The sequence below is a fragment of the Microcebus murinus genome, chromosome 9 (assembly GCF_040939455.1).
Source record: "Microcebus murinus isolate Inina chromosome 9, M.murinus_Inina_mat1.0, whole genome shotgun sequence".
Classification (NCBI taxonomy): Eukaryota; Metazoa; Chordata; class Mammalia; order Primates; family Cheirogaleidae; genus Microcebus; species Microcebus murinus.
In genome coordinates, this window is record NC_134112.1 from 25957585 (window position 1) to 25982968 (window position 25384).

The 25384-nt window shown below is 40.8% G+C and overlaps 1 protein-coding gene across 1 annotated transcript in view; it reads right to left on the reverse strand.

Annotated features, from left to right (window-relative positions):
• Nucleotides 1-567: 567 nt before the first annotated feature.
• NFE2L3 (NFE2 like bZIP transcription factor 3) overlaps nt 568-25384 on the reverse strand; it is a 33135-nt gene continuing 8318 nt past the window's right edge. The window contains exons 2-4 of the mRNA XM_012773339.2: nt 12644-12823; nt 7682-7765; nt 568-4961 (exon numbers count right to left, since the gene is read on the reverse strand). Coding sequence (XP_012628793.2) covers nt 3690-4961; nt 7682-7765; nt 12644-12823 — 1536 coding nt within the window. The 3' untranslated portion in view covers nt 568-3689. The remainder of the gene's footprint in view (nt 4962-7681; nt 7766-12643; nt 12824-25384) is intronic.

Sequence of the window (25384 nt, forward strand, 5' to 3'; positions counted from 1 at the left end):
TGGCTAAAAGCTCAAGGTTGCAGCCACAAAAAAACTTGGTTGGGGTTGGAAAGTAACATTCAAGATGATAAACTTAACAGGGGTGGCTGCTACTTCCCTCAGTGAATGATTCAAGAGACTAAGGAAAAATTGCCAAACATGACCACACTTTGGAAGTCACAGTGTCTTGTATTCTAATAATCACGCAATGCGGTAGGGTTATACTCATTGACATACTTGGTTTTCAAAGCTGGCAACCACACTCGAGTGCTGTTCTTAGATTTTTGTGCGTTTCTATGAAACTGGGTTTTTCACCTGTAAAGTTTTTTTTTTTCTTTTAGTACAAATGTGGTTGGTCTAAGAATCTAGTCTGGACCTACTAAATGTTTTAGGTATTGGGGGCTAATTTATGGAGGCTTTAAAAGAAGTCTGAGTTGATAACTAATAGTCGGAAGTTGAAAAGTATGGATTGGTTTCTCTTGTAGAAGGTAGAGACCATTAATCTCAGGATTCTTAAAGTATGTTCTCTGCTTAGTTTTATTCAGCCTCACAATCTTAAGGTTTGGAAGTGGTGTCTCCATGTGCTTGATGTGCCCCGTGCAATTTCAGTACTATTTAGTACTGCAACTAACAGTGGTTAGCTGCAGTTTTTTGTGGGCATGGGGTTAAGTCATACAAGGTATTGGGTTGCCAGAGAGCAAACTTTGAAGATGGTTAGGGATGGGGAAAAACTGATCCAGCTACTTAAAATATACGTATCAAAGGTATTGTGTTCTTGCATGGACCCATATGCTAACATTTTGTGTTCTGAAGGCCAGTGCTGAAATTGAACACACCTTTCAGAGGGACCTCAAGTATCCATATGGCTTTAAGTTACGTAGTGCTTGGAGCACACGTAATTGACTAATTTGGTTTCACCTGTGAAGATCAACTTGGCCATCTGTTCACTGCTACCAGAAGGAAATTTGAGGGTTTTAATAAATGCAATGTCCACATGGTGGGTTTTACCATATTTCACTTTAACTCCATTGTTCAATTGTAATTTCATGACATCAGTAGAATCACTTAATGAGTAGTGATTTTGTTTTTTACAGGTAAGGAAAGGATGTTTATATTGAGATCAGTCCAAATTGAGGTGGGAAGTTTGGGCCACCCGCTGAATTCAGGAGGGAAAAAGATGCATTCTAGAAAAGGTTTAAAAGGTCAAGTGCAGACTGGACTAAGACAAGGATAGACATGGATTTTACCTCTTTGCAATTCTTGAGGTTTTGCATCTAAGCCCTACGTCACATAATTTGAAAATGATTGGGGCACAGCACTGTTGTAGGCTGTTGACTGTTACCACTATTTAGCTAAGGTTCTGGCTAGCAATAAGTCAACTTTTAGGTTTCAGATTAATCTTTGAGTGTACACTAAAGCCCTGATGTGAGGTTTCTTCACTGTTAGAACTGCAGTATTGATAATCAGCTTCAGTTTGCATGCTTGAATCCAGTATGACCTATTTTGGTTAGCAAAACTAGTCTGGCTAGTTAGGTCTTGTGGAACCTTTGGTCACAGCACACCAGTTGCAGTCCCTTGGTATTTGTGGGCAGACTGGCTCTAGGATATCATGCAGGTAACAAAATCCACATATGCTCAAGTTCCTTATAACCGATGGTGCATTTGCACACAATCTATGCAACCCTCCTATACACTTCAAACCATCTCTAGATTATGATACCTAGTACAAGGGGTAAACTAGGGTAAACAGTTCCACTGTGTTCAGAGAAGAATAAAGCAAAAAGTGTTCATCACAGGTACAACCATCTTTTTTTTCCAAAAAAATATATTTGATCTGCAGTTAGTTGAATCCAGGGATACAGAGAGACAATAGTAAATAACCTTACAGACTTAAAATTTTATAGTTTGAATTTCAGTCATCATGAACTTATCTCAGTTTTCTCCTATATCTTTTTTCCTTGATAGTTTCAGGGGGTTGAAAAGAATACTGAGTCCAACAAGCAGGCACTCATGAATAGACATCAGTTTTGAAACTTAAAAGTAAATTGGTACTGTAGGATTTTACATTGTAGATTTAAAACAATTTTTGCTTTAATGTGCCCTGAATCAAGTTTAAGACATTTGGAAGAAAGCCTGCCAGTAGTGTAAGTGATCATTGAACAAAGCAGTGGTTGTGGAAGGGTAATGTTTCCATCTAGGAGTATTTGCTGGCAGAATCTAGGCCTTGGAAGAAATACATAAGCCCAACTTAAAATGGAAAAAGAACTTTTGTAGAAGTCCAGACTATATATATTGTGTACATATCTGTAACCCAAAGTAATACTTTTTATGACTTCTGATATTCTGCATTGTAAGTGATTCCTATGGCAGAAATATCTGAGGACCTTAATTCTGAAAATTTGGAAATTAAGCATTAGACTAATAGTGCATGTTAAAATCTTGGTGTTCCCCAAACTTGACAATCTGGGTGAGGTCATTGCTATCTTCAGGAAATTCACAATCTCCTGTTTATGTTCAAATAAACCGAAATGGTTTTCATCTTACATACCATTATTTCTAGGATTAACCACTAGTTGGTTTACTCTCAAATCCGTTTTTTGCCCTTCTTAGCCAACATTTTAAACATTTAAAAACCTTTCAGATGCTTCCACTATTTCTAGTTCTTTGGTTTTAAAATCTGTATGTTCATCTATTGACTTCCTCTTACTGTTGGGTTTTTTTTTTTGTAAAGCTTGTAAATGTTTTGGTGAGATCTCAGTATTCTAGAATGTGAGGCCATCCCTATGGGCTGGCCAAGGACCCTATGGGTTTAATATATACAAGGAATTCTGTTTCTCTATGGAGGCAGCTCCATTATCTCTGGTTACAGGGGACAGAGAGGCCTCTGTTCTAAACTGCTGGTGACTGTAGGTCTTTGCCCTCAGGCCTAATGTGCTCTAATATTTTAAAGTTTTCTTTCTTTTTGGCACCCTGGCTCAGAGCTTGGCCATTTTTAGTTTTGATTGCATGTAGTCTGTGTGTTGTCTGAGGGGGATTTGCCATATCAGTTTGGCATACTTTGCTGACATCAGTCTGGCTTGAAGTTTGTTTAAATTAAAACAAATTTTCACTACAACTACCCTATTTGCAAGATGTTCACTCATATTCCTTAATGTAGATATTTTATAGGGAAAATAAGGTAAATTTGCTTGGAATTTTTATATAAAAGGAAAAAAAATACATTCAAATATAAAATTTCCACAGAACAAAAAGTTTATAAGTTAAATACTCATAAAAATTAAAATAGCTTTTGAAAAGCCACTATAGTACTAACAGGTGGAAATAAGGCTACTTTACATTTTAAGTCATAAAAAACACATCTTAAAACAATTAGATCCCCTATCCTCTTTCTGAAGTGACCATCTTATTTTTTTTTAAAGTTGCCAAAGTGACTGGTAAGTCATACCAGGTTTTCATATGACCCTATTCTTTAAACATAACTATGAATCTTCTATACAATGCAATACAAGGATTTTGTGAAAAGTTGTAAAAATTCCCCGTAAGTTACAATCTTGAAGTTCAAAATATTTGTCTATAAACTTCAAAAAGTAGCCTTAACTGAGTGCTTCAGGTAGCAGTACTTAAAAGATGTAACACTTGAAGCAATGTCAGTGGTTTGTGATCCAGGTAAGTTTCTGAACATTACTTTGTCCACATAATGGAGTCCATCTTCAGTTTCTTCCCTCACTTTTTCTCTTTCCCTTTTGGGTTTCCTTTTTGTGGCCTGAGGTCACCAGTTCTTTGGGTACAATCAAAACGCTTCCATCATGACTGCGCTGAAGAGCATACTCATTTGGATTGACTGGCCTACCTTGGTCATCTCTTAATCTACTAAAAACATCATGATAAAGGTCATGCAGTTTCTGTTTCATTAAGTTAATCGCTTTGTTACATTGGGCTCGCTCTCTCTTAAGGGTTTCCTTCTTTGCTTGCAAGTTACATACATCATCTTCTAGATTCAAAATTATGTCTAATTTGCGCTTACGACAGTTCTGAGCAGCTACTTTGTTTTTCCCTCTTCGTCGGATATCACGGATGAGTGAGACTTGTAAGTCTGTCAGATAGTACCTACTTAACATGCTGTTGAAAGAATCAACAGGCATACGTACAATTTCATCTACAGAAAAAGGGATATGCAGAGCTTTAGCACGCCGTTCATCACGGCTCAAGTTTCTATCTGTGTCATCAAGGTACCTACTCCTTATTTTCTGTGACTTCCCAGGCCATGAAAAGGATTCAGAAGTGGATTCTGGTGCACTTGGCTGTAAGTGGTAAGTGTGGTTATGAAATACGTGTTGAAATGTAAGATCCCCATGGAAACCAGAATCACTCCTGTGATCCATGTGACAAAGCTTACTGGGTTCTGCATAGTAGCCTCCTACAGCCCCTTCTAAGTCATGATGGGAAAGAGATTCAAGGTCACTACTATAACCTATAGCACCTCCTTCATCATACATAGAATGAGAAGAATTAGACTTGGTGACACAGATGCTATTGTGACTTGAATTTAAAGAAAGGCCAGAATCAGAATCTGGTTCTTCAAAAAGCTGAGGAACTTCCATTGGATTAAAATCTTCTGTGGTCAATGACATTAAGTTTATCTCATCAAATATATTTACATCAAGGTCATATAGTAGGTCTTGGCTTGTTAGATTCCGTGTCTGATTATCAACAGGTGGGGGAAATCCTGTCAAATTAGTTCCAGTAAGGGTTTGCTCAGGATTGACGGTATGAGAAGTTAACTGCAGAAATGGTTCTTGTGCCTGTGAAGTCCTTGTTACTGGATCTCTTCTAAATGTACTGTTGGGACACAGCAACATGGCTTCATGAAGATTCACATCGTGACTTATAGCCTGGCTAAAATTTACATTGTAATGTGCTGAAGAATTCATGACATCATTGATACTGCCTAGAAGAGGAGAAATATCTCCCAGTGAGATGCCCTGAAAAAGGAAGAGATAAAAGCACTTTAGATATGCATAACCCTATTTCAAAATTAGTTCTATAACCTAATACAACTTTCCTCACTTTTGTCAATTCCTCTCCACAAAACAGGGATATGCTTGCTGTTGGCTATATGACTCTCTGCTTAAAATACTAGCAACATAATACGTGATGTGAGTCTCCAAATCAGAATGTGTTATACTTGGGGAAAAGAATTTCTTTGAATAACCTAGAAATTTAGAAAGCTTGGCTAGGTTAGTATAAAAACTCATCTCTCCGGGCGTGGTGGCTCACGCCTGTAATCCTAACTCTCTGGGAGGCCGAGGCGGGCGGATCGCTCAAGGTCAGGAGTTCGAAACCAGCCTGAGCAAGAGTGAGACCCCGTCTCTACTATAAATAGAAAGAAATTAATTGGCCAACTAATATATATACAAAAAATTAGCCGGGCATGGTGGTGAATGCCTGTAGTCCCAGCTACTTGGGAGGCTGAGGCAGGAGGATTGCTTGAGCCAGGAGTTTGAGGTTGCTGTGAGCTAGGCTGACGCCACGGCACTCACTCTAGCCTGGGCAACAAAGCGAGACTCTGTCTCAAAAAAAAAAAAAAAAAAAACTGATCTCATTTTTATAATCTTGTTGTAATTTAATACTTTATAACAAGATGCAAGTCTCATCCTAGCTGTTGGGTCAGAGATAATAAGCTATAGTGAAATAGTTTGTGGAGGGGAGAGATTGTTTAAAAGACTCCATATCACCAGCAAATTGGTATTAACGGATCAACACCTAAGTGGACATATAGGTAGGAATAACATTTATCAGGTGTCGGGCGGGTGGGGGAGGGAGGAGGGGCTGGGTATATACAAACATAACGAGTGAGATGTGCAACGTTTGGGGGATGGTCACGGTTGAAGCTCTGACTCGAGGGGTGAGGGAGGGCATGGGCAATATACGTAACCTTAACATTTGTACCCCATAATATGCTGAAATAAAAATAAAAGCCTGAAAAAAATAAAACAAAATTTTAAAAAGACTCCACAAACACAATAAACTGTAAGACATAAATGCTACCAGAAAAAGCTATGCCTTAGTTTGTCAGATGTTTACCATTTTGCTTCAATTTGAATAGTCTCAATTTTTTATTGATATATAACTACATATTTATGGGGTACATGTGATATTTTGATACATACATATGATGTACACATATGATGTGTAATGATCAAATGAGGGCATTTAAGATATCCATCATCTCAAGACTTATTTCACTTATTATATTGGGAACATTTCAAATCTGGCTATTTTGAAAGTATACTCTCTTGTGCTATTGAACACTAGAACTTATTCCTTCCAACTATATGTATGTATATGTGTATCTAACTTACTGCACATAACATAATGACCTCCAGTTGCATCCATGTTGCTGTATTTTTTTTTTTAGAGATGGGGTCTCACTCTTGCTCAGGCTGGTCTTTTTTTTTTTTTTGAGTCGGAGTCTCACTCTGTTACCCCGGCTAGAGTGCTGTGGCATCAGCCTAGCTCACAGCAACCTCAATCTCCTGGGCTCAAGGGATCCTACTGCCTCAGCCTCCTGAGGAGCTGGGACTACAGGCATGCGCCACCATGCCCGGCTAAGTTTTTCTATATATTTTTAGTTGGCCAATTAATTTGTTTCTATTTTTAGTAGAGACCAGGTCTCATTCTTGCTCAGGCTGGTTTTGAATTCCTGACCTTGTGCGATCCTCCCGCCTCGGCTTCCCAGAGTGCTAGGATTACAGGAGTGAGCCACCCCACCCAGCCTAGGCTGGTCTTAAACTCCTGAGCTCAAGCAATCTTGCTGCCTCGGCCTCCCAGAGTGCTAGTATTATAAGTGTGAGCCATCATGCCCAGCTCACATTGCTGCAAATGACCAGATTTCATTCTTTTTTTATGGCTAAATAGTATTCCATTGTGTATACATACCAGATTTTCTATATCCATTCATTTGGTGAGGAACACTTAGGTTAATTCCATATCTTATCTATTGTGAATAGTACTACAATAAATAAGGGGGTGCAGGTAGCTCTTTGATATACTTATTTTCTTTCATTTAAATAAAAACCCAGCAGTGGTAGTAGGATTGCTGGATCATATGGTATTTATTTATTTATTTATTTATTTTTGACAGGGTCTCACTCTGTCACCCAGGCTAGAGTGCAGTGGTGTCAAAGCTCACTGTAACCTCAAACTTCTGGGCTCAAGTGATCCTCCTGCCTCAGCCTCCTAAGTAGCCGGGACTACAGGTGCATGCTACCACACCCAGCTAATTTTTCTATGTTTTGTAGAAACAGGGTCTCACTCTTGCTTAGGCTGCTCTCAAACTCCTGGCCTCAAGCAATCCTCCCACCGTGGCCTCCCAAAATGCTAGGATTATAGGTATGAGCCACTGCACTTGATCCTATTTTGAGAAACCTCCATACTATTTTCCATGAATGGTCTAAATCAGATTATACCTTTGGGATTATTTGGAAGGAGGAATGGGATATATGTTTGGTAAATTCTCCAAAGTCGAAGTGTTTCTATAAAAAGTAAACAAGTCTGTTTACTTAAATTATATACACATGATACATATTAATAAGTATTACTTTAAACTGCTGTATTATCCAACTAAAAAGGTTATATTTATTTACAAAGAGGTAAGTGCAGATATGTTAATGCAAAGATAAAAAGTCAAGGCTCCAATTACCTCCAGTGAATTTTCAGGCTGTGATGAAAGCAACTGGAATAAGTCTTCCAGAGAGAAAGATGTATCTGTCCCATTTAGATGTCTCTGTAGAAAAACATAAAAGATACATCATATTTCACATAAATTAAAAGAATGAAGTGGTTAACTGGGGCTTAGGCTTAATTTTTAAAGGATACTCAGGTCCTAACTCCATGCTGGATTTTTATAGTTCCTTACAATTGGAAGTTTTACATCCTAGTAACTAACACGCTATAGAAATGATCCCTAAAAGTATAGTCTTCGAAATTTTACATTCTAATCCTCTTCTTTTAGTGTCTTAATATTTTAACATGCACACTTGTTTTTCCCCCAAAAGACAAGGTCTTACTCTGTTGCCCAGGCTGGATTGCAGTGGATAGCTCACTGCAGCCTCTAACTGAGCTCAAGCAGTCCTCCCACCTCAGCCTCCTGACTAGCTAGGACTACAAGTGCTTGCCATCATCCCTTGCTAAGTTTTTAAATTTTTATAGAGATGGGTCTGGCTATGTTGCCCAGAATGGTCTCAAATTCCTGGCCTCAAGCAATCTTCCTGCCAGGGCCTTCCAAAGCTGTAGAGTTACAGGCGTGAGCCACCACTCCTGGTCGACATGCACACTTAAAGTTCATCAGATCATGTGGAGAAAAGAAGGGAAAAAAGTTAATCAGGATATCTCTTCCTGCCCTGTTCATCTTCCATATAATTTCTGGCTAGTATTTTTACTTTCACCTTAGTTGGTCCTCCACAGCCAGCCCCTCCAAATTGGTTACAAAATTATGTAATTTTTACAATCAATACTTATTTATATTCACCCAAATGTTTTACCAACTTACTCATCATTACATCTCACTCCTGCATTCATGGTTGAGCTTTATTGTTGAAAGAACTCCTTTGAGAGTTGTTTTTAGAGTGGCTCTGAGTAGTAAAGTCCCTTTGTTTTTATTATCCAGACTTATTATTTTACCTTCATGCTTAAATGATAGGTTAACAGGTAAAAAAAAAAAAAAAAAGCAGGTTTAATGTTTTCTCTCAGAACTTTGTCTTATAGAATTTATTACTATTGGTAAGTTTGTACTTAGTGTTATTTATAGTGAATCTTTTCTTAGGTAACTTAAGATTTTTTTTTTAGTTTTTGACATTCTGCAATTTCACTTTGATATATCTGGGATCTAATTTGTTTTTATTTACTCTGCTTGGGACTCTGTGTGCTCCTTTAATCTGAGGACTAATTTAATTCTGGAAATATTTTGCTATAAACTCATTTTAAATATTGCTTTTCTTCCAAGTTTTCTAGTCTCCTTCTGGGTCACTTATTAGACATAACTTAGATTTCCTGATTCTATCATTGTCTCAGTTTTTATTTCATATTTTACAGCCTTCTCAGGTACATCCTGAGTCACACTTCGTTAGCTATGTCTTCCAATTACTCTTTTCTTTAGTCATGTCTAATCTGCTATTCACCTCTTCCATTCTTTTTAACTAAAATGACTACATTTTTCAAATCCAGAATTTCATGTGGGCTCTTCTACATCTACTTTCCCTTTTCTCATGATAATCTGTTCGTGCCTTATAGATTCTGTTCCTTTACTTTGAACAAGTTAAACACCTTAATTTTAGAGTCTTTTCCAGAGAATTTGTGAATATTGACCTTTTTTTTTTGCGTATACTGACTCATGGCTATTTATTTGTCGTTTTTAAAAGGTGAGCTTTGTTAGGAGCTGTTTCTGTAGGAATCCCCAACACCAAGAGTTATCAACTGTAAGACAGTTTGATACTTTTCTCTACAAGGACCAGTGTTTTTTATCATTTTCTAGACCTTCCTTTCTTGGCTCAAGATTCCTGTTGGTGATGGTAATGTGGATTCAGACCCTATATCTAGTTTTAGGGTTGATTTCTATTGGATGGATAGAATTATCTCAGTCCCCATTTCCTAGATATTCTTCCAGAGTTGTCAACTGAAAGAATGGAAATGCCAGTGATTCACTGAGCCAACAACTCAAGTTTTTTTTAAATTTCAACTGTTAAAGCACCTACTAAGTAGTATCTTGATAAAAGAGCGGATGATGACTGTACTGTCAGAGCTACCATAAGAAATGTGTGGCTTGCAGTACACAAAGATGTGAATGCAGACTAATCATGTGGTGCAGCTGGAACACAGAGGCGCACGGGAAAAAGCAAGCCTGGTTAAGAGCTGAGGCACAGACGCTGCTCTGTGTGACTGATATGTTTCCAAAGTTTTATCCAAACTGATGTTCGTCTTACATCACATCTAGTTTAAATTCTCTCCGAGGAAGTTTCCTACTTCATCTATCTCCTCATTAATATTTAATGAGTGCCTCTTATGTGTCTAGCAGTGAAGCAGTTACTACAGGTCATTTAAAGAAGTAGAGAAATCAGTTCCTGCTTTTCTGGGAAGCCCACTGAGGGAGCAAAAGGCAAAGACATACCCAGGAGGAAAACTAACCAACTGTGTAAGGCAGTAGACAACCAAGCATTAAAGATGTGGTAAAACATCTTTTTCCCCAAAGCAGTTAACTGTGGAAAGTGGGCTGAAATGCTGTCTCTTTCAAAGTAAATATGGTTCTTTCACTATTTAAATATAAAAGTCCATAGGCATTGATTTGACAATATTGGTGGGGAGGAGTGGGGGGGTAAAGCCACACCAAGGAGACATGAATTATGAGGAAATACGAAGCCTAGGTAAGTGACAGGAGCTGGGGAGGATGCCAGCTGGAAAAAAGCACAGCCAGCCTCTTCTGCATTTGAAAGTGAAATGCTAGGCTGCAACTGAGAATTAGGAAAAGGTTGAATCTGCAGAGGTTGGGAGTGAAAATGGGAGGGGTGAGCTCCTGGCCTCTTCCTCTCACCTGAAGAATGGCAAGAAGGGCCTCAAGGAGATGACTTAGAATCTGGTGTGTGCTCCCTAAAGTCTGGGGACAGAGCTAAGCTTACTGTCCCACTCTTGTCTGAGAAATATAGAGGGTAAGAAGAGGCCAGACAAGGGCTGTGGTTAGGGAAGTTACTGAACTGGTACAGGTGTGAAGGGCGTGTTTCCAGGGCCAGATAGACAGCCAGCAAGTGGTTGACAGGGCCACCTGCCACAGAATGTTCAGGAAGGAGTCCTACAGGAACAGCTGAAGGGGGGAGATGGGTTTGTCCTTGTCAAGAGAAAGGCGGGTGAAGGACTCCCCAGCTGTGGGGGCAGGGGTCTGTAAAGAACCTACTAAATGAAAGTGCCCATCTGACAAAGAGTTTTATTTAAATGTATCCCACAGTCAATGGAAATAATGTCACACTGGTGCCAGTCAAGTAGCACTTTTCCTGAGTTCTCAGAACCCCACACTCCCAACTCCAGAGAAAGCAGCCTAACCTGAGGAATTGGGGGAATAGAGGAGTAGGCCACACATACCCTTCCTCAGGCAGGCCTTGAAGCTGTAGAAGACAAGATGGGAGAAGGGAGGAAGCTGAATTTTACTTAAGAGTTTTTGAGAATTACACTGGATTATTCTTACCAATTGCTGCACTGGGGTGACCAGAAAAATTTTTATCTGAGTATCTAGAAGTCATGAGGCCTGCCCTAGATTTCACCCAAAGGGTAGGGAAGAACTAGTTCCTCTAGAACAGGTTAGAACAGGCTGGAGGGGACAGGGGAGTGGTGGGTAGGCAAAGAGAACAAAGCTGTTTTCTGATTTCATGCCATAAAATCAAGTAATGTTTGATGTGATATTATATGGTCAAGGCTACCATGATGATGAGTTATCTGAGAAGGGGCCAGGATATGGCACTCTCTATCTCCTAAGGGTGTTCAAGGCACGGGCCCCAAACTCCACCTCCTGGGAGGGGACATGTGGTTAAAGGTCTGTGGGAACTGCAGGCCAGTCTCTGGAGCACCTGTCTGCCAGGCTTGTGCCAGGGACCTCAGCAGCAGGGCTCAGTGGAAACCAGAGTATGCCCCCAGTCGAAGAAGAGGGGGAAGCACAGGCTGCAGGAAGAATCCATTCCGTCAGCCTGGCTCCTGGAGTTCATCTTTCTATAACTTCTGACAGATAACAAGTGTGGTTAGACAATGAGAAGCCAAGGAGGTGGTCCCACTAGGCCTGGCCCTTAGTCTAGGCCAGAGGTACCAAATGGGCTCCTGGGTGCCCAGTGGTTCAGCTTGGCCTGCTGGGAGACTGAACAAAGATTTGAGCCCAAACCTTAGCTGGAATCATGGGTGATCTGCCTGGAGAGTTGGTCCTCTGGCTTGCTCTCCTGGACCTGGCCAGCCTGGCTGCCTATGCTGGCTGAAGATTAGTAGGTTCAGCATGCCCACCATCTCTTTATCCCTTGCTTTGGCAAACACAACTAGCAAAACCTGCCATCAAGTTTCTGGAGGGATGTGTGTATATACCCACACAAAATCTTGAGTTTAGCCAGAGAAAACACTTCTATGGGCTGATGTGCTTGTAAATCAAATTACTACTCCCACAATTTAAAGAAACACATATTTTCATATATGAGACTTGTTAATACTAGAGCACAATTATATGCTCATTCTCAATGCCACAAAACCTACATTAAAGCCAAAATGGCATCGCTGGACTATTTGGGTTTTTTTGAGACACAGTCTCACTTTGTTGCCCAGGCTAGGGTGAGTGCCGTAGCATCAGCCTAGCTCACAGCAACCTCAAACTCCTGGGCTCAAGCAATCCTGCTGCCTCAGCCTCCCAAGTAGCGGGGACTACAGGCATGCGCCACCATGCATGACTTTATATATATATATATATATATATTAGTTGGCCAACTAATTTCTTTCTACTGATAGTAGAAAGGGAGTCTCACTCTTGCTCAGGCTGGTTTCGAACTCCTGACCTCAAGCAATCCGCCCACCTCGGCCTCCCAGAGTGCTAGGATTACAGGTGTGAGCCACCGTGCCCGGCCTGGCTGGACTATTTGGACATGCTTACCTCATTTCTAGACTCAGTGGTCTTTTCTGCCTCCCACTCAGGTTTATCTGCTATTTTATTTTCATCTTCATTATTCTGCTGTAGTGATTTCTCCTTCTGGGCTGACACCCTTTCTTCATTTTCCTCCTGCTGGGAACTGTGATCCACAGCTTCACATTTCTCTCTTAGTACTTCATTCTCCTATAAAAGTACCAAAAAATGTGCTCAGTAGAAATCTGTATTTCCTCAAATAAGCAAACAGTCTTTAAAACTGCAAAGTACTTACTGTTCAGTGATCATGAGAACCCACAAGTCAAAAGCTAACAGTGACATTTCATTATTGTATCAAAGGAACATTTAATTCTGAAACAAAGGTCTGTTTTATTATGCCCCGTCCTTCTTAAGTACTCACTCTGAGACAGGCTGTTCTAATCTGCAGAATTTAAATTATATGCATTTTTATAAAGCCCCTGAATTGAAAATACTTGCAAGTTAGATTAGATTTGGAAATCACTGTTGCCAGCAGGCAGTTTTTATTTAGTTCTCTGTTGAAAACAGATCAAACAGCTAAGTTGGAAGCAAATACTGATCAAATATACACAGAAGAATCTGAAAAGTATTATTACAAACTATTATAATTGTGGTTCTCTCTGTAAGGTAGAATGGGTTGGAGATAAAGTGAGAAAGAGTTGACTTCACTTCATAAACCTCTGTAACTCTTTGAACATTTTACAATAAACACGTATTCCTTTTACAATCAGAAAAATATATTTTTATTTTCAGAAATAAATCTATTTCCACAGATCTATGCTTATTTATCCAGATGAGTCCTTCCACCTTTTAATTTACTTTATAACTAAGAAGGCTTAAATAATTAAAAGGCTAGAGAATTCTTTTAAACATTCAAATATGGAAGTTACCATTTAGCATTAGTATATGCTAATACTTTCAATCATGAAGTTAAAAGCTCTTTGTGTATAATTTTTTTCCCCTCTAACATCAAGGCTTCCCAAACTCTTTCAAAGGATCTATTTTTAATTTATGACTTCCAGGAATATGACATACTGGACTAACTCAAGGACAGCACCTGCATCCCACCAAACCACAGAAATAAATAAACAAACACACACACACACACACACACACACACACACACACACACACACACACACACACACACACACACACATACATGCAGGCGAAAGAAATGGGAATCCACAGATTCCAGAAGGAGAGAAATCAAAACAAGAAAAGGAAGTGGAAGCGGATATCCCGGTGGCCCGCTGGTTTTACTTGCTTCTCTATCTGTCCAACTGTACCTAACTATACGACACACTCTGCCTTCCTTTCCAACACTGTGGATGACTGTCTTGGTCCTAGCTGAATCTCTGTGTTTGCATACTCCATCACAACCCTGCTCATGTGCTCAAGATGTTGCCTCTGCTACTCTAACTCTACTCTTCCTCTCTTTTGCGTAAATAGTATCTCCCGTCTGCTGGACAATTCCCACCAGCCTACTAACATACACTAATACCTCCCATTTAAAAAAAAAAAAAAACCCTCCCTTGGTCCCACACTACTCTTTAGATCCCATATCATTCTTCTGCTCCCCTTTAGAGCAAAATCTGCCAGAGTTATCTGGAGTCAGTGTGTTCCCTTTTGAACCTATTCCAATAAGGACTCTGTCCCCTGCTCAAAGAGCTCACCAGGGTCTCCCAAATCCAGCAATTCTCCATTCTCATCTCATTTGACCCATCAGCAGAATCTTAGTTACCACCTCCTCCTGGAAACAGCTTCTTCACTTGGCATCCAAGTACCTCTCTTTTTATTCTCCTGCCTCACTGGGCACTTCTGTTTTGTTGATTCCTCATCCCTCTGATCTTAAATGTAGCAATGCTCCAAGGCCCACCAAGCACTCTCCCACTTTGCGGCCCTTGTGTTCGCTGCTCTTTCTGCCTGTAAGGCTCTCTCTGCCTTCCACTTCCAGCCTTCAAGTCTCTCTTCAAATATTTACCATCTTTCTTGACCTCTCTATATTAAAAAGTACCTCTCTCATCAATATCCATCTCCTTTATCTTGCTTTCTTCCCATAGCATTTAGCACCAGCTGGTATTAATATATTACCTTATATATGTATTATTTTGCTGTCTGCCCCACTAGAATGCAATTTTTTTTTTTTTTTTTTTGAGGCTGGTCAAGTGAAGCAGTGGAAATGGAGAAGGAACAAAGGAACCTGGAACTGGTTGTGATCAATTAGTTATAAACACCACTGCCAAAGAATGCTAGTTTCTTGAGGGCAGGGACTCTGTCTGCTTGGTTTCTGCTGTATACCCCACTGCCTATCCCAGAGCTTGGCACATAATAGACCCTTATTAGAAATTTGTTAAATAGCTGAACTCTTAGACATAATATCCTAACACTTTGGTAGGGATTCTACTGCTGATGGATTGTTTTTTCCTGCAATTACAGTACCGATTCCTATTTAAACTGGGGGAAGGAAGGAAAAAGTGACTGATCACCACTCTTTTTACCTCTCATCTTCTGCCAAGGCAAAGTTTCTTTTGCTAAACCTTAAGGTAATCAAATTCAAAATTCTGGAGTCCTGAGGCAGCTAACAAATTTGTTCACAAATGTGCTGTTAGTAGACAGAGGAACTTCTAATCTCTAAATCACATGATCTATTTTAGAACCATGAAGGAAGGTCCCCTTAGTTAATCCGTAATGTGTGTTAATAGTAATCTGTAATGTGTGTTAATAATCTGTAATGTGTGCAGGAACACATAGTCAGTCCACGCGCAACGAATTTCTCTGCTACAAACACAAAGGCATGAAACCATTTCTTGGGCTTAGGGAACTGTGAAGAGTTCAAAATGATTGGAGAAGAGGATGCAGAGAAGCAGTGTCAAAAGATGAGTTAGGAAAGGCAGGGAGGAGAAGATGAAATCTTGTGTGCTGTACTACTTTATGTGCAGACCAGAGCATAGACAGACATAGACAGACAGACATAGACACACATATGAACATGCAGACATAGACAGACATAGACACACATATGAACATGCAAACACAAGAATATATTACTTATAATATTACCTGAATGTACAATAACAGAAGGAAACAAGTGGCCAAACAGGACTAGATCAAGCTCATAAGAAAATCAACCAAGTAAACTTTAGTCTGGGAAGGCCTTTTCTGTGGGAAAACTTTAACTTTTAGAGTGCAATGAATTGGCAACACAAGTAGGTAAGATAACCTGCCTATAAACTTGGAGATAAGAATTAAAGCTACAGAAATGCTACAGGACCAAAACGCATGCTGCGAGAAGCCAAACAAACACAGGTTAAAAATCCTATCATATAATAATGGATCATAATTCACTGAATAAAATGAGTTAAATAAAAGAATCAATGAATCCACTCAAACATATGATCAAATAAATGAGGAAAGAAGGAAATCCCTTCTTTACAGTAGAATACAACTAATAAATACAGAAGGAGAATGACGGAGCTAGAAAATCATTAATAGATGCTTAAACTAGGGAATGAAAGTTTGATGAGAAATAAGATATTTAAATAGTCTCAAAGGATCACTCTGCAGATTACTTATTAATTATAAAGAGAAAAATAACAGTACTACAGGAGAAATGTGGCAGATGCCATCTTAACCAAATCGTCAAATCTATTACCAAAATATGGAGATAAACCAACATCATCTTGCCTCTTGATATGAAGGACAACATTTCTGTAATTTTCTCACCAAAAATTCATAATCTCAATCTAATCATGAAGAAATACCAGATACAAAATGGGGTGGGCATTTTTATAAAGTAACTGATACTTTTAAAAAATCTGATGGTCAAGAAATATCAAGACTGTGGAACTTTTTCCAGACTAAAGGTGACCAGAGACTTGGCAACTAAATGCAACAAATGATCCTGGATTAGATGCTGATCTAGGAGAAAAAGTAGCTATGAAGCACATTATTGGGGCAACAGGCATATTCTGAAAATACATAGTAGATTAGATAATAGTCTTAGATTCATATTAAATTTCCCAACTTTGATAACTGGTTATAGAAAGGAAAATCTTTATTCTTCGGGAATATACACTAAAGTGTCTGGCTATTGAGGGATACAATAATTTCAACTCACTTGAAGTTTCAGAACAAAAAATTACATTTGTGTATGGAGAGACACAGTTATTAATACAGATAAATGGGGCAAAATGTAAACTAGGTAAATCTGGGTAAAGGATGTATGTACTATATCTGCAGACTTTTTAATGCTTGAAATCATATTAAACTAAAAAGTTAACCTACAAATCCCTACATAGCAAAATTACTTTGGTCAATGCAACAGCAAAGGATTGGCCCAGAACAATTCTTACATTTAATTTTCTGTTAATCCATATTTTTCCCCCAAAGTGTATAGACATATAAATTACTTTAATAATTATTTTCAACTCTTCCTTTCCAACATTTGAATTTCATATTTCATTTTCTTGTCTAATTGCTTTGGTTATGCTTCTGGAATATGTTAAATTATTATGGTGAAACCTGACATTCTTGCTCATAAAATTAATGGGAATGTTTTTAATGTTTCACAAATAAGGATGACATGCGGACTTTTATGTGAGATAGAGTCAGTCACTTTTAAACTGAATGCCAAATACTACACTAAATCCTGGGGATACAGTAGTGAAAAAGTACAATCAGACCTTTCGGATCTTTCATTCTAAAGGGAGAGGGAACCATGAACACAAGTGAACTAAAAAATAACTACAAGTTATGGTCAGTGAAAGAAAAAGAGCTAACTATGTGAGAGTAGATCATAGTCTAGGAAAAGGTAGTGGTAACGGATACAGAGAGAAGTGGAGGAAGTCATGATATATTTTAGAAAAAGAGCAGTCAAGACTTGTTGATAAGCAAGAAATGGGGGAATAAAGGAAAGGGAAGAATTAAGAATGAACTACTAGATTTCTGACTTTAATAACCTGATGGACAGCTGTAGGGAGAATGGTTTAAAAGGGAAACAGAGTTTTTCTATTTTCTATTTCTATGTTAAATTTGAGATGTTGAAAAGTCAAGTAGAAGTATCAATTATAATGGTGAGATAAGAATCTGGAATTTCAAGTAAAGGTCTGAACCAGAGGTGTAGACTAGAAATGCATTTATATATCTAAAATCATAGGAACTAATGAGATGCCCAGCAAGAGTATATAGAGCAAGAAGGGGGCTTAGCAATGAGCCCTGAGGGACTGCAACATGAAGTCAGGCAGAGAAGCCAGCAAAGCAGACTGAGAACAGGTGGTGAGATACGGGGGAAACCAGGAGACAGCAGTGTCTTGGAATCGTTTCCAGAAAGGAGTTGGTTGGTTGTGTTGAAATGCTGCTTGAAGCTTACACAAGGAAAGGACAGAAAAGTATCCATTGGATTTGGCAATAAGAAAGCTGTTGGTGGCCTTCAAAAAAATCAACTTAGGGTAGAAGCCAAATGATACTATGTTGAAGAGTAAATGGGAGTTGGCAAATCAGAATCTGTGTACAGACAATTCTTCCAAGAATTGTCATGAAAGTGAGAGGAAAAAAGGATCAGTGATTCTTTTGTTTTGTTTTGTCTTGAAGATGAAAAATACTAGGACATGTTTGTAAGGAAATAATTGAGGACAAAATAACTGCAAAGCATAGTCCTTCAGAAAGCAAAAGAGGACGGCTCCAAAGTACAAGTGGCAGGGACTGATTTTGAAAGAAGGAAAAATAAAGCCCTTATATCAAGATAAGGAGTGGACAGGTAGATAGAAGGTGGATACAATAATATATTTGAGGATTTGGTAGTAGGAAGATCCATCTATTCTTATTTTTGAAGAGCATCTTTAAAAAGTAAGGATACTGAACACTAAGTGGGTTTTAAAATGCCACAAATTATATGATGCTTTTTTCTTCAAGCAGTAAAGCTAATTCCCTCTTCTTTTTTTTTTTTTTTTTTTTTTGAGACAGAGTCTCACTTTGTTGCCTAGGCTAGAGTGAGTGCCATGGTGTCAGCCTAGCTCACAGCAACCTCAAACTCCTGGGCTCAAGTGATCCTTCTGTCTCAGCCTCCCAAGTAGCTGGGACTACAGGCATGAGCCACCATGCCCGGCTAATTTTTTCCATATAGATTAGTTGGCCAATTAGTTTCTTTCTATTTTTAGTAGAGACGGGGTCTCACTCTTGCTCAGACTGGTTTCGAACTCCCGACCTCGAGCAATCCACCCGCCTCGGCCTCCCAGAGAGCTAGGATTACAGGCGTTAGCCACCGCGCCCGGCCTAATTCCCTCTTCTTGAGTGGAGGCTGGACTTAGTGAATTGCTTCTAACAGAATCTGGTGAAAGTGATAGCACGGCATTGTGGCTTCCTCCTTCCTCTCTGGTCACTTGTTCTGGTAAGGGCCAGCTCCCATGTTGTAAGGACATTCAAGCAGCCCTGTGGAGAGGGCACATGGCCAGGAGCTAAAGCCTCTTGCCAAGAGCCCTATGACTGACCCATCTTGGAAGTGAATCCTCTAGCCCCAATCAAGCCTTCAGATGACTGCAACCCAACCAACATCTTGATTACAATCTCATGAGACCGTGAACAAGAACCACCCAGCTAAGCTGTTCCAGAACTTCTCACCCACAGATACTATGGGATAATAAATGTTTGTATGGAGCCATTAAGTTTTGGGACAATTTGTTATGCAGCAATGGATAACTAAAAAAAAAAATGCTCTTGGCATCTATATTCTTTGTATGCCTTCCTATTAGATTTAATATTGTGCACGGATGAATATGAATATTTCTAAGAGTGATGTGTGGTTTTCTTTGATGCTTTCTCTTTTTTTTTTTTTTTTTAGATCTTGGTATCACTGTCATGTTGGTTTTGATTGGAAAGCTTTCACATCATAACTACTTATTCTTATAAAGTTTGAAAGCATTCCCCTTGAATTCTGTCTGGATCAGCTGTTTGTTTTTTTAAAGAAACTATTCTAACGTTTTCAACTTCATGGGATCATGAAACCAACAGCCCTCCAAAAAGTCTGTTCCAACTTATATTGCAATATTTGGGCATACCCATTTCCTCACGCCCCACCTACCCTTGGTTTGCTTCTTTTTTGGGGGGTGGGGGGACAGAGTCTCACTCTGTTGTCCAGGCTAGAATGCTGTGGCATCAGCCTAGCTCACAGCAACCTCAAACTCCTGGGCTCAAGCAATCCTCCTGCCTCAGCCTCCCAAGTAGCTGGGACTACAGGCATGCATCACCATGCCTGGCTAATTTTTTCTATATATTTTTTTAGTTGTCTAGCTAATTTCTTTCTATTTTAGGTAGAGACAGGGTCTCAAACTCCTGAGCTCAAACAATCCACCCTCCTCGGCCTCCCAGAGTGCTAGGATTTACAGATGTGGGCCACCGTGCCCGGCCTATTTCTTTCTTAATATTTGCTAATTAAAAGGTTTAAAAGGCAACTAGCTCATCAGCAGCCATAAACTCACAGATGAGAGATTATGTATTACAACGTACATATGAAGCAAGTGGTGAGTGTGACGTAGTCGGGGTAGAGCTCTGGACTGAGGGGGGAGACCCTTACTGTGAGCGGGTGCCTGAGTGCACTTAAAGATGAGGAGCTGAGGGAGCCCAGGGGAGGAAAGGGTGCCCAGAGCAGGCGCTCCTCTTGCTCTTCCACCAGGCAGAGAGGGGCAGGAGAGGCAGGTGGCGAGCCTGGGCTCAGTCACTTCAGGGTTGAAAACCTGGTTTCCTGAGAGGGCCCTTTCCAGCTCTGACACGCCAGGGTCTATGAGTAAGTGGCCAAATCATTTATCACCAAACCGGTAGACTTCTGAGACGGTAAGAGGGTGATATTAAAAAGAAAGCTGGGCAACAAGCACAGACCCGGACTGTCCTGTATGGTCACCCTATGGCTGAGGCCACTGTGGCGAGAGGGTACTGCGTAACGCTCCAGAATCTTGATGGCAGATGGACAGGTGCTGCCTGACTTCCACGGACCCAGGTAAGAGAAATACTGTACCTTGCTCAACCTTATGTATTTAATAATTATCCTCTTAGACAGTCCTTCACGTATTCATTCAACTCTCCTTTACTGCGAGCCTGTTAGGAATAAAGCTAACAGGAACACATGGTATCGGAAGGGCTGAACGAGGGGAAGACTCTCCCCAGGTTAGCACGATGCATGTGGACATGTGCAGCCTGGATCCCCTCCAAAGGACTTGTGGCAACTCCTGGGGATACGTGGGCAGTCAGCCTCACCTAAGGTCACGCCCTTCCCAGGCCACCCACACTGCGTGACTGGCCAGGCAAGACTCGAGCAGCCAGGCCATCTTGGCGCAAGGTGGGGCCATCCTGACACACGTCAGCCCCAGAGCGCCTGGCTTTGTTAGCCTGCGACTTCACTTCCTCCGTCTGATCCTGTTCTTGTCCTCCCTTCCAGCTTTTGATCCCAAAGGCTCTTCCTAATGAACCTGCTGCACGCTAAACACAGTCTCAGAGTCCGCTTCCCAGCGAACTCAACTTCTGACAATTGTTCTATCTTGACAGGGAGAGAGGAGAGACCAGAGTGTCAAGGCAGGGAGGGGTGGAGGATTCACTATTATAACATTTATATTTACAAAGTGAGAAAGGACTATGGCACCTGAAATATAATTTGCCCGGTCTGCAAAAGCCCAGAATAGCCAGCGGCCAGAAGGGCTCAGGTTCAAAACAGCCCAGTAGAAAGGCCTATCCTACCCCAGCAACTGTGTGACCTTGAGCCAGATGCCTAATCTCTCTGACCTTCAGTTTCCCCATCTGTGAAATGAGAAGATAATATTTAATATTAACTAATTCATATTTTAAGGAATTAGTTAGAAAAAAAAGCCCCTTCATACATTCCAACATGCTATATAAACATTAATTACTACTTTCTACTGCTTTTTGATTCTGAAGAGTAACAAATAATGATTAACTACTGACAACTCAATTTGAATTTCAAGAGAAAGCGATCCCAGCCAGCCCTGGTAGCCAGTAATTACTATCTCTGCTCTTTTTCTTTTTTTGCTGTTTTTCTCAACTCAATGACATGGAGCTGAGATCCGTGTTTTACAAGTACATTGTATATACTGGAGAGGTTTATGGCTCATCCTCTTAATTTAAAGAACAGGTAAGTCAAACCCATCATTAAGCCACTTTTTATTTGCGTGCAAATGATTTTTACCCTTGTGGAGCTGGGATCCAATTTAAAAAAAAACAGTTTCCATGCTTGCCACAGGAAGCCATCGTAAACTTGTAAGCTGCGGCCCTTAATCACAGCTAAACACCCCATGACTTGTACAGAACTGGCACCTGCTGGAAACTGACCCATCCACCCTTTGCAAGGATCCAGAACCTTCTCAGTTTGGGCCTTTTAGCCAAAACTGGGTTCTCTTGTCTCTAAAATCTCATGGTTTCTAGGTTTTCTCTTAAGGCACTTCTTCTATTCTATATAAAATAACATGTATTTGGGTCTTTTCTTTCCTAATGGGCTGTTATCTTAGGATGCCTGCCCTCCTGCCATTCACCTCTGCCACCCACGCAGAGGCAGAGTAGAGTTTTGCATGAAGGTTTGCTCAATCAGTAAAAGTAGTGGGAAGGGGAAAAGGAGCAAGCTTGGCTTTTTCTCTTTTCTTTGCCTAGTCTCAGAAGTCCCTGTCAAGCGGCAATGTGTACTGCTCATACTGTATTGGGATCTGAATAATGAGATGGAAGAATCTGCCCTTGAAAACACCCTTTGTGAACAGTCCCAGCTGGCATTGATGAGCCTTTCATTTATTCATCTGGAGGAGGAGAGACTGGGACCTGCTTTGACCTCAGGGTTGGATGAACCTTCAAAGACAAAGAACAGTGTGGTGCCTTCAGGAAAGATGACATCAGAGGGACAGTGGGGAGGAATTCTGTGGCCTGTCTCTAGGCTGGAGGCAAGCTGGAGTCATCAGGGCTAGAGAAACAAGGAGCCAGAGAAAGAGAGACTGTGTCCTGTTTGGCCTGGGTGGTTTTTGATAGTAGTTCATAATTATTCTAGCTCGCATTTACTGGGCACTCGCTGTGGGCTAGCCACCATGTACGTTACCTCATTTTAAGTTGCTCAGCATCCTTGTATAAGGTAGGTACTGTTGTTATCTCCCCTTACAGAGGAGGAACCCGAGGCAAAGAGAGGTCAAGCAACTTGCCTTAAGTCACACAGCTAGTAAGTGACAGAACCAGGATTTGTAATACAAACCGCAAGCATTTGTATTACATAGCCAGCACTTAGCCACTGTACTGGTCCTTGTTTGCCCTTCCAGATCCACGTGTGGCCCCCCAGAAGAAGACCCCTGCAAACTCCAGTACTGGCTGGCATCCAGCTGGGATCACCAGTGAGGGGCTGGAGCCCACAGGGAGCGGGCAAAGGACAGGTCAAGGCATTTGACTCCAAGCTCCAGGGCCCCGAGAACCTTCCCACCCCTTCCTACTGGAGGTCTCCGGGCTCCTCGGTGTCCCTGTCTGCCCCTGTCCACATGGCTATACAAAGCCATTCTTTTCCATCTCTTCATGTGAGCCATGCAGGGTGAATTCCTGCTACTGACACTGGCTCCACGTTGTATCACACAGGTTACAACAGCAGGGTGGCAGCTGCCGACTCGTACAAATCAAATGAAGCTCCTGTCTGCTTGAATATTACTTTATCATGCAAAAACAGCGGGATGAAATAAATGTAAGGTTTAGATCCTGTTTGGATCCTGATTCAAAATCAACCGTGAAAAACTATTCATGGGGAAATTTGAACACTCCCTGGACATGAGACATTAAAGAATTCTTGTTAATCTCTTTTAGGTGTGTAATAGTATTGTGGTTATGTTTAGAAGAGTCCTTATGATTTGAGGCTATACAGTGAAATATTTACAGAAGGTTTTCTGAGTCAATGAAGGTGTGGGGAGAGTAAGAAAGGAACAATACTGGGCTTCTCTCTCCTCCTTGCTAAATCCCTGCAAAGAGCTGGCATAAGAATCACAAGAAATGGTATCTGGGACTTGTTTCAAAATAAGCAGAGGGTGGAGGCATCACAGATGACACACGACTGGCCAGGAGCTGGTAACTGCTGAAGCTACCTGATAGGGATGGGGGCGCATTACCCTACTCTCCAGTCTCTCCACCTGTAATGTGTGCGTGGCATTTTCCATGACAAAATGTGATGTAGGCTAAACTCATTCTGAAGGCCCCTGGAGGAGGCAGGGACACAGCTAAAAAAACAAATTGTGGTATATGTATACCATGGAGTACTATTCAGCTCTAAGAAACAATGGTGATATAGCACATCTTATATTTTCCTGGTTAGAGCTGGAACCCATACTACTAAGTGAAGTATCCCAAGAATGGAAAAACAAGCACCAGATATATTCTCCAGCAAACTGGTATTAACTGAGTAGCACCTAAGTGGACACATAGGTACTACAGTAATAGGGTATTGGGCAGGTGGGAGGGGGGAGGGGGGAGGGTATATACATACATAATGAGTGAGATGTGCACCATCTGGGGGATGGTCATGATGGAGACTCAGACTTTTGGGGGGAGGGGGGAAATGGGCATTTATTGAAACCTTAAAATCTGTACCCCCATAATATGCCGGAATAAAAAAAAAAAAAAAGATCACATAGCTAAAAAAAAAAAAAAAAAAAAAAATTGGCAGACATCCTCCCGGTGGCAGAAGCTAAGCTAAAAGAGGCCCATACTCAATGTGACTCCCCACCAGGAGGGGGCAGTATAAAAAGTAACAGTGTTTCCAAACAGAAGCCCCTCCACCTATGATACAGGACATAAGCTCCAGCCCACAGACTCTGGTTTCAAATGGAGCTGCTTCTCATGCAAGTGGCTGCTGGACAGCCTGAGGGCCTGGGAGGGGGAAAGGGGTCAGCAGTACAGATTCATCTACGATTCTTTCATTTAATGCTAGATGACCCCGGTGGGCACAATAGGCCAGCTAGTCCTCAAAAGACATGATTTTTTGGCATTTTCCTTACTATGAAAAATTTCAAATGTACTACAAACAGAACACTGAATAATACAGTGAACTCTCCAAGTACCCATCACCCAGTTTCAACAATGACCAACATTCTTATATCAATATCTCCACTCCTCCCCACTCATTTATTCTTTCACAGGTTTGAGGTAGGACTCACACACACAGAAATGCAGAAACCTTAGCTGTACAACTTGATAAATGGAGGCACCCACATAACTCAATCCCCAACCACGATATGGAACATTTCAGAAAGTTCTCTCCTGTCCTGGTATTTTTACCTGAGTTTTGTTTGCCAGTTCTAGAACTTAAGCATGAATTTTAAACCGCATTTACGTACAAACTAGTTCTGCATTATTAGTTTGTTTGTTTTTTTTGAAAGCTGGTTCCCCATCTCTTGACCTACCGGCCACCCCCATCCAGAGAGAGATGTTCTTTAGGATACGTGAGGAAATAATAAAAGGAGCTAGAGAAATCCGGGCTTCCACTTTAAAACACCTGGTAAACCAGCACTAGCCCTGGCCCTGCTACCCAAGCGCGTGACTTTGATCCAGTCCTCTAGATATTATGGGCCTTAAATTTACAGTAGGGCTTTCAGCCAGGCCTTCCCTCCATTGGGGTGCTGCTGGACACTGAGGAGCTGGTGCAGGGGGTGTTGGTGTGGGGACGAGGAATGCTAAGGCAGAGATCCTCAAGCTGGGCCAGCCATAAGAACCACCTGCGGG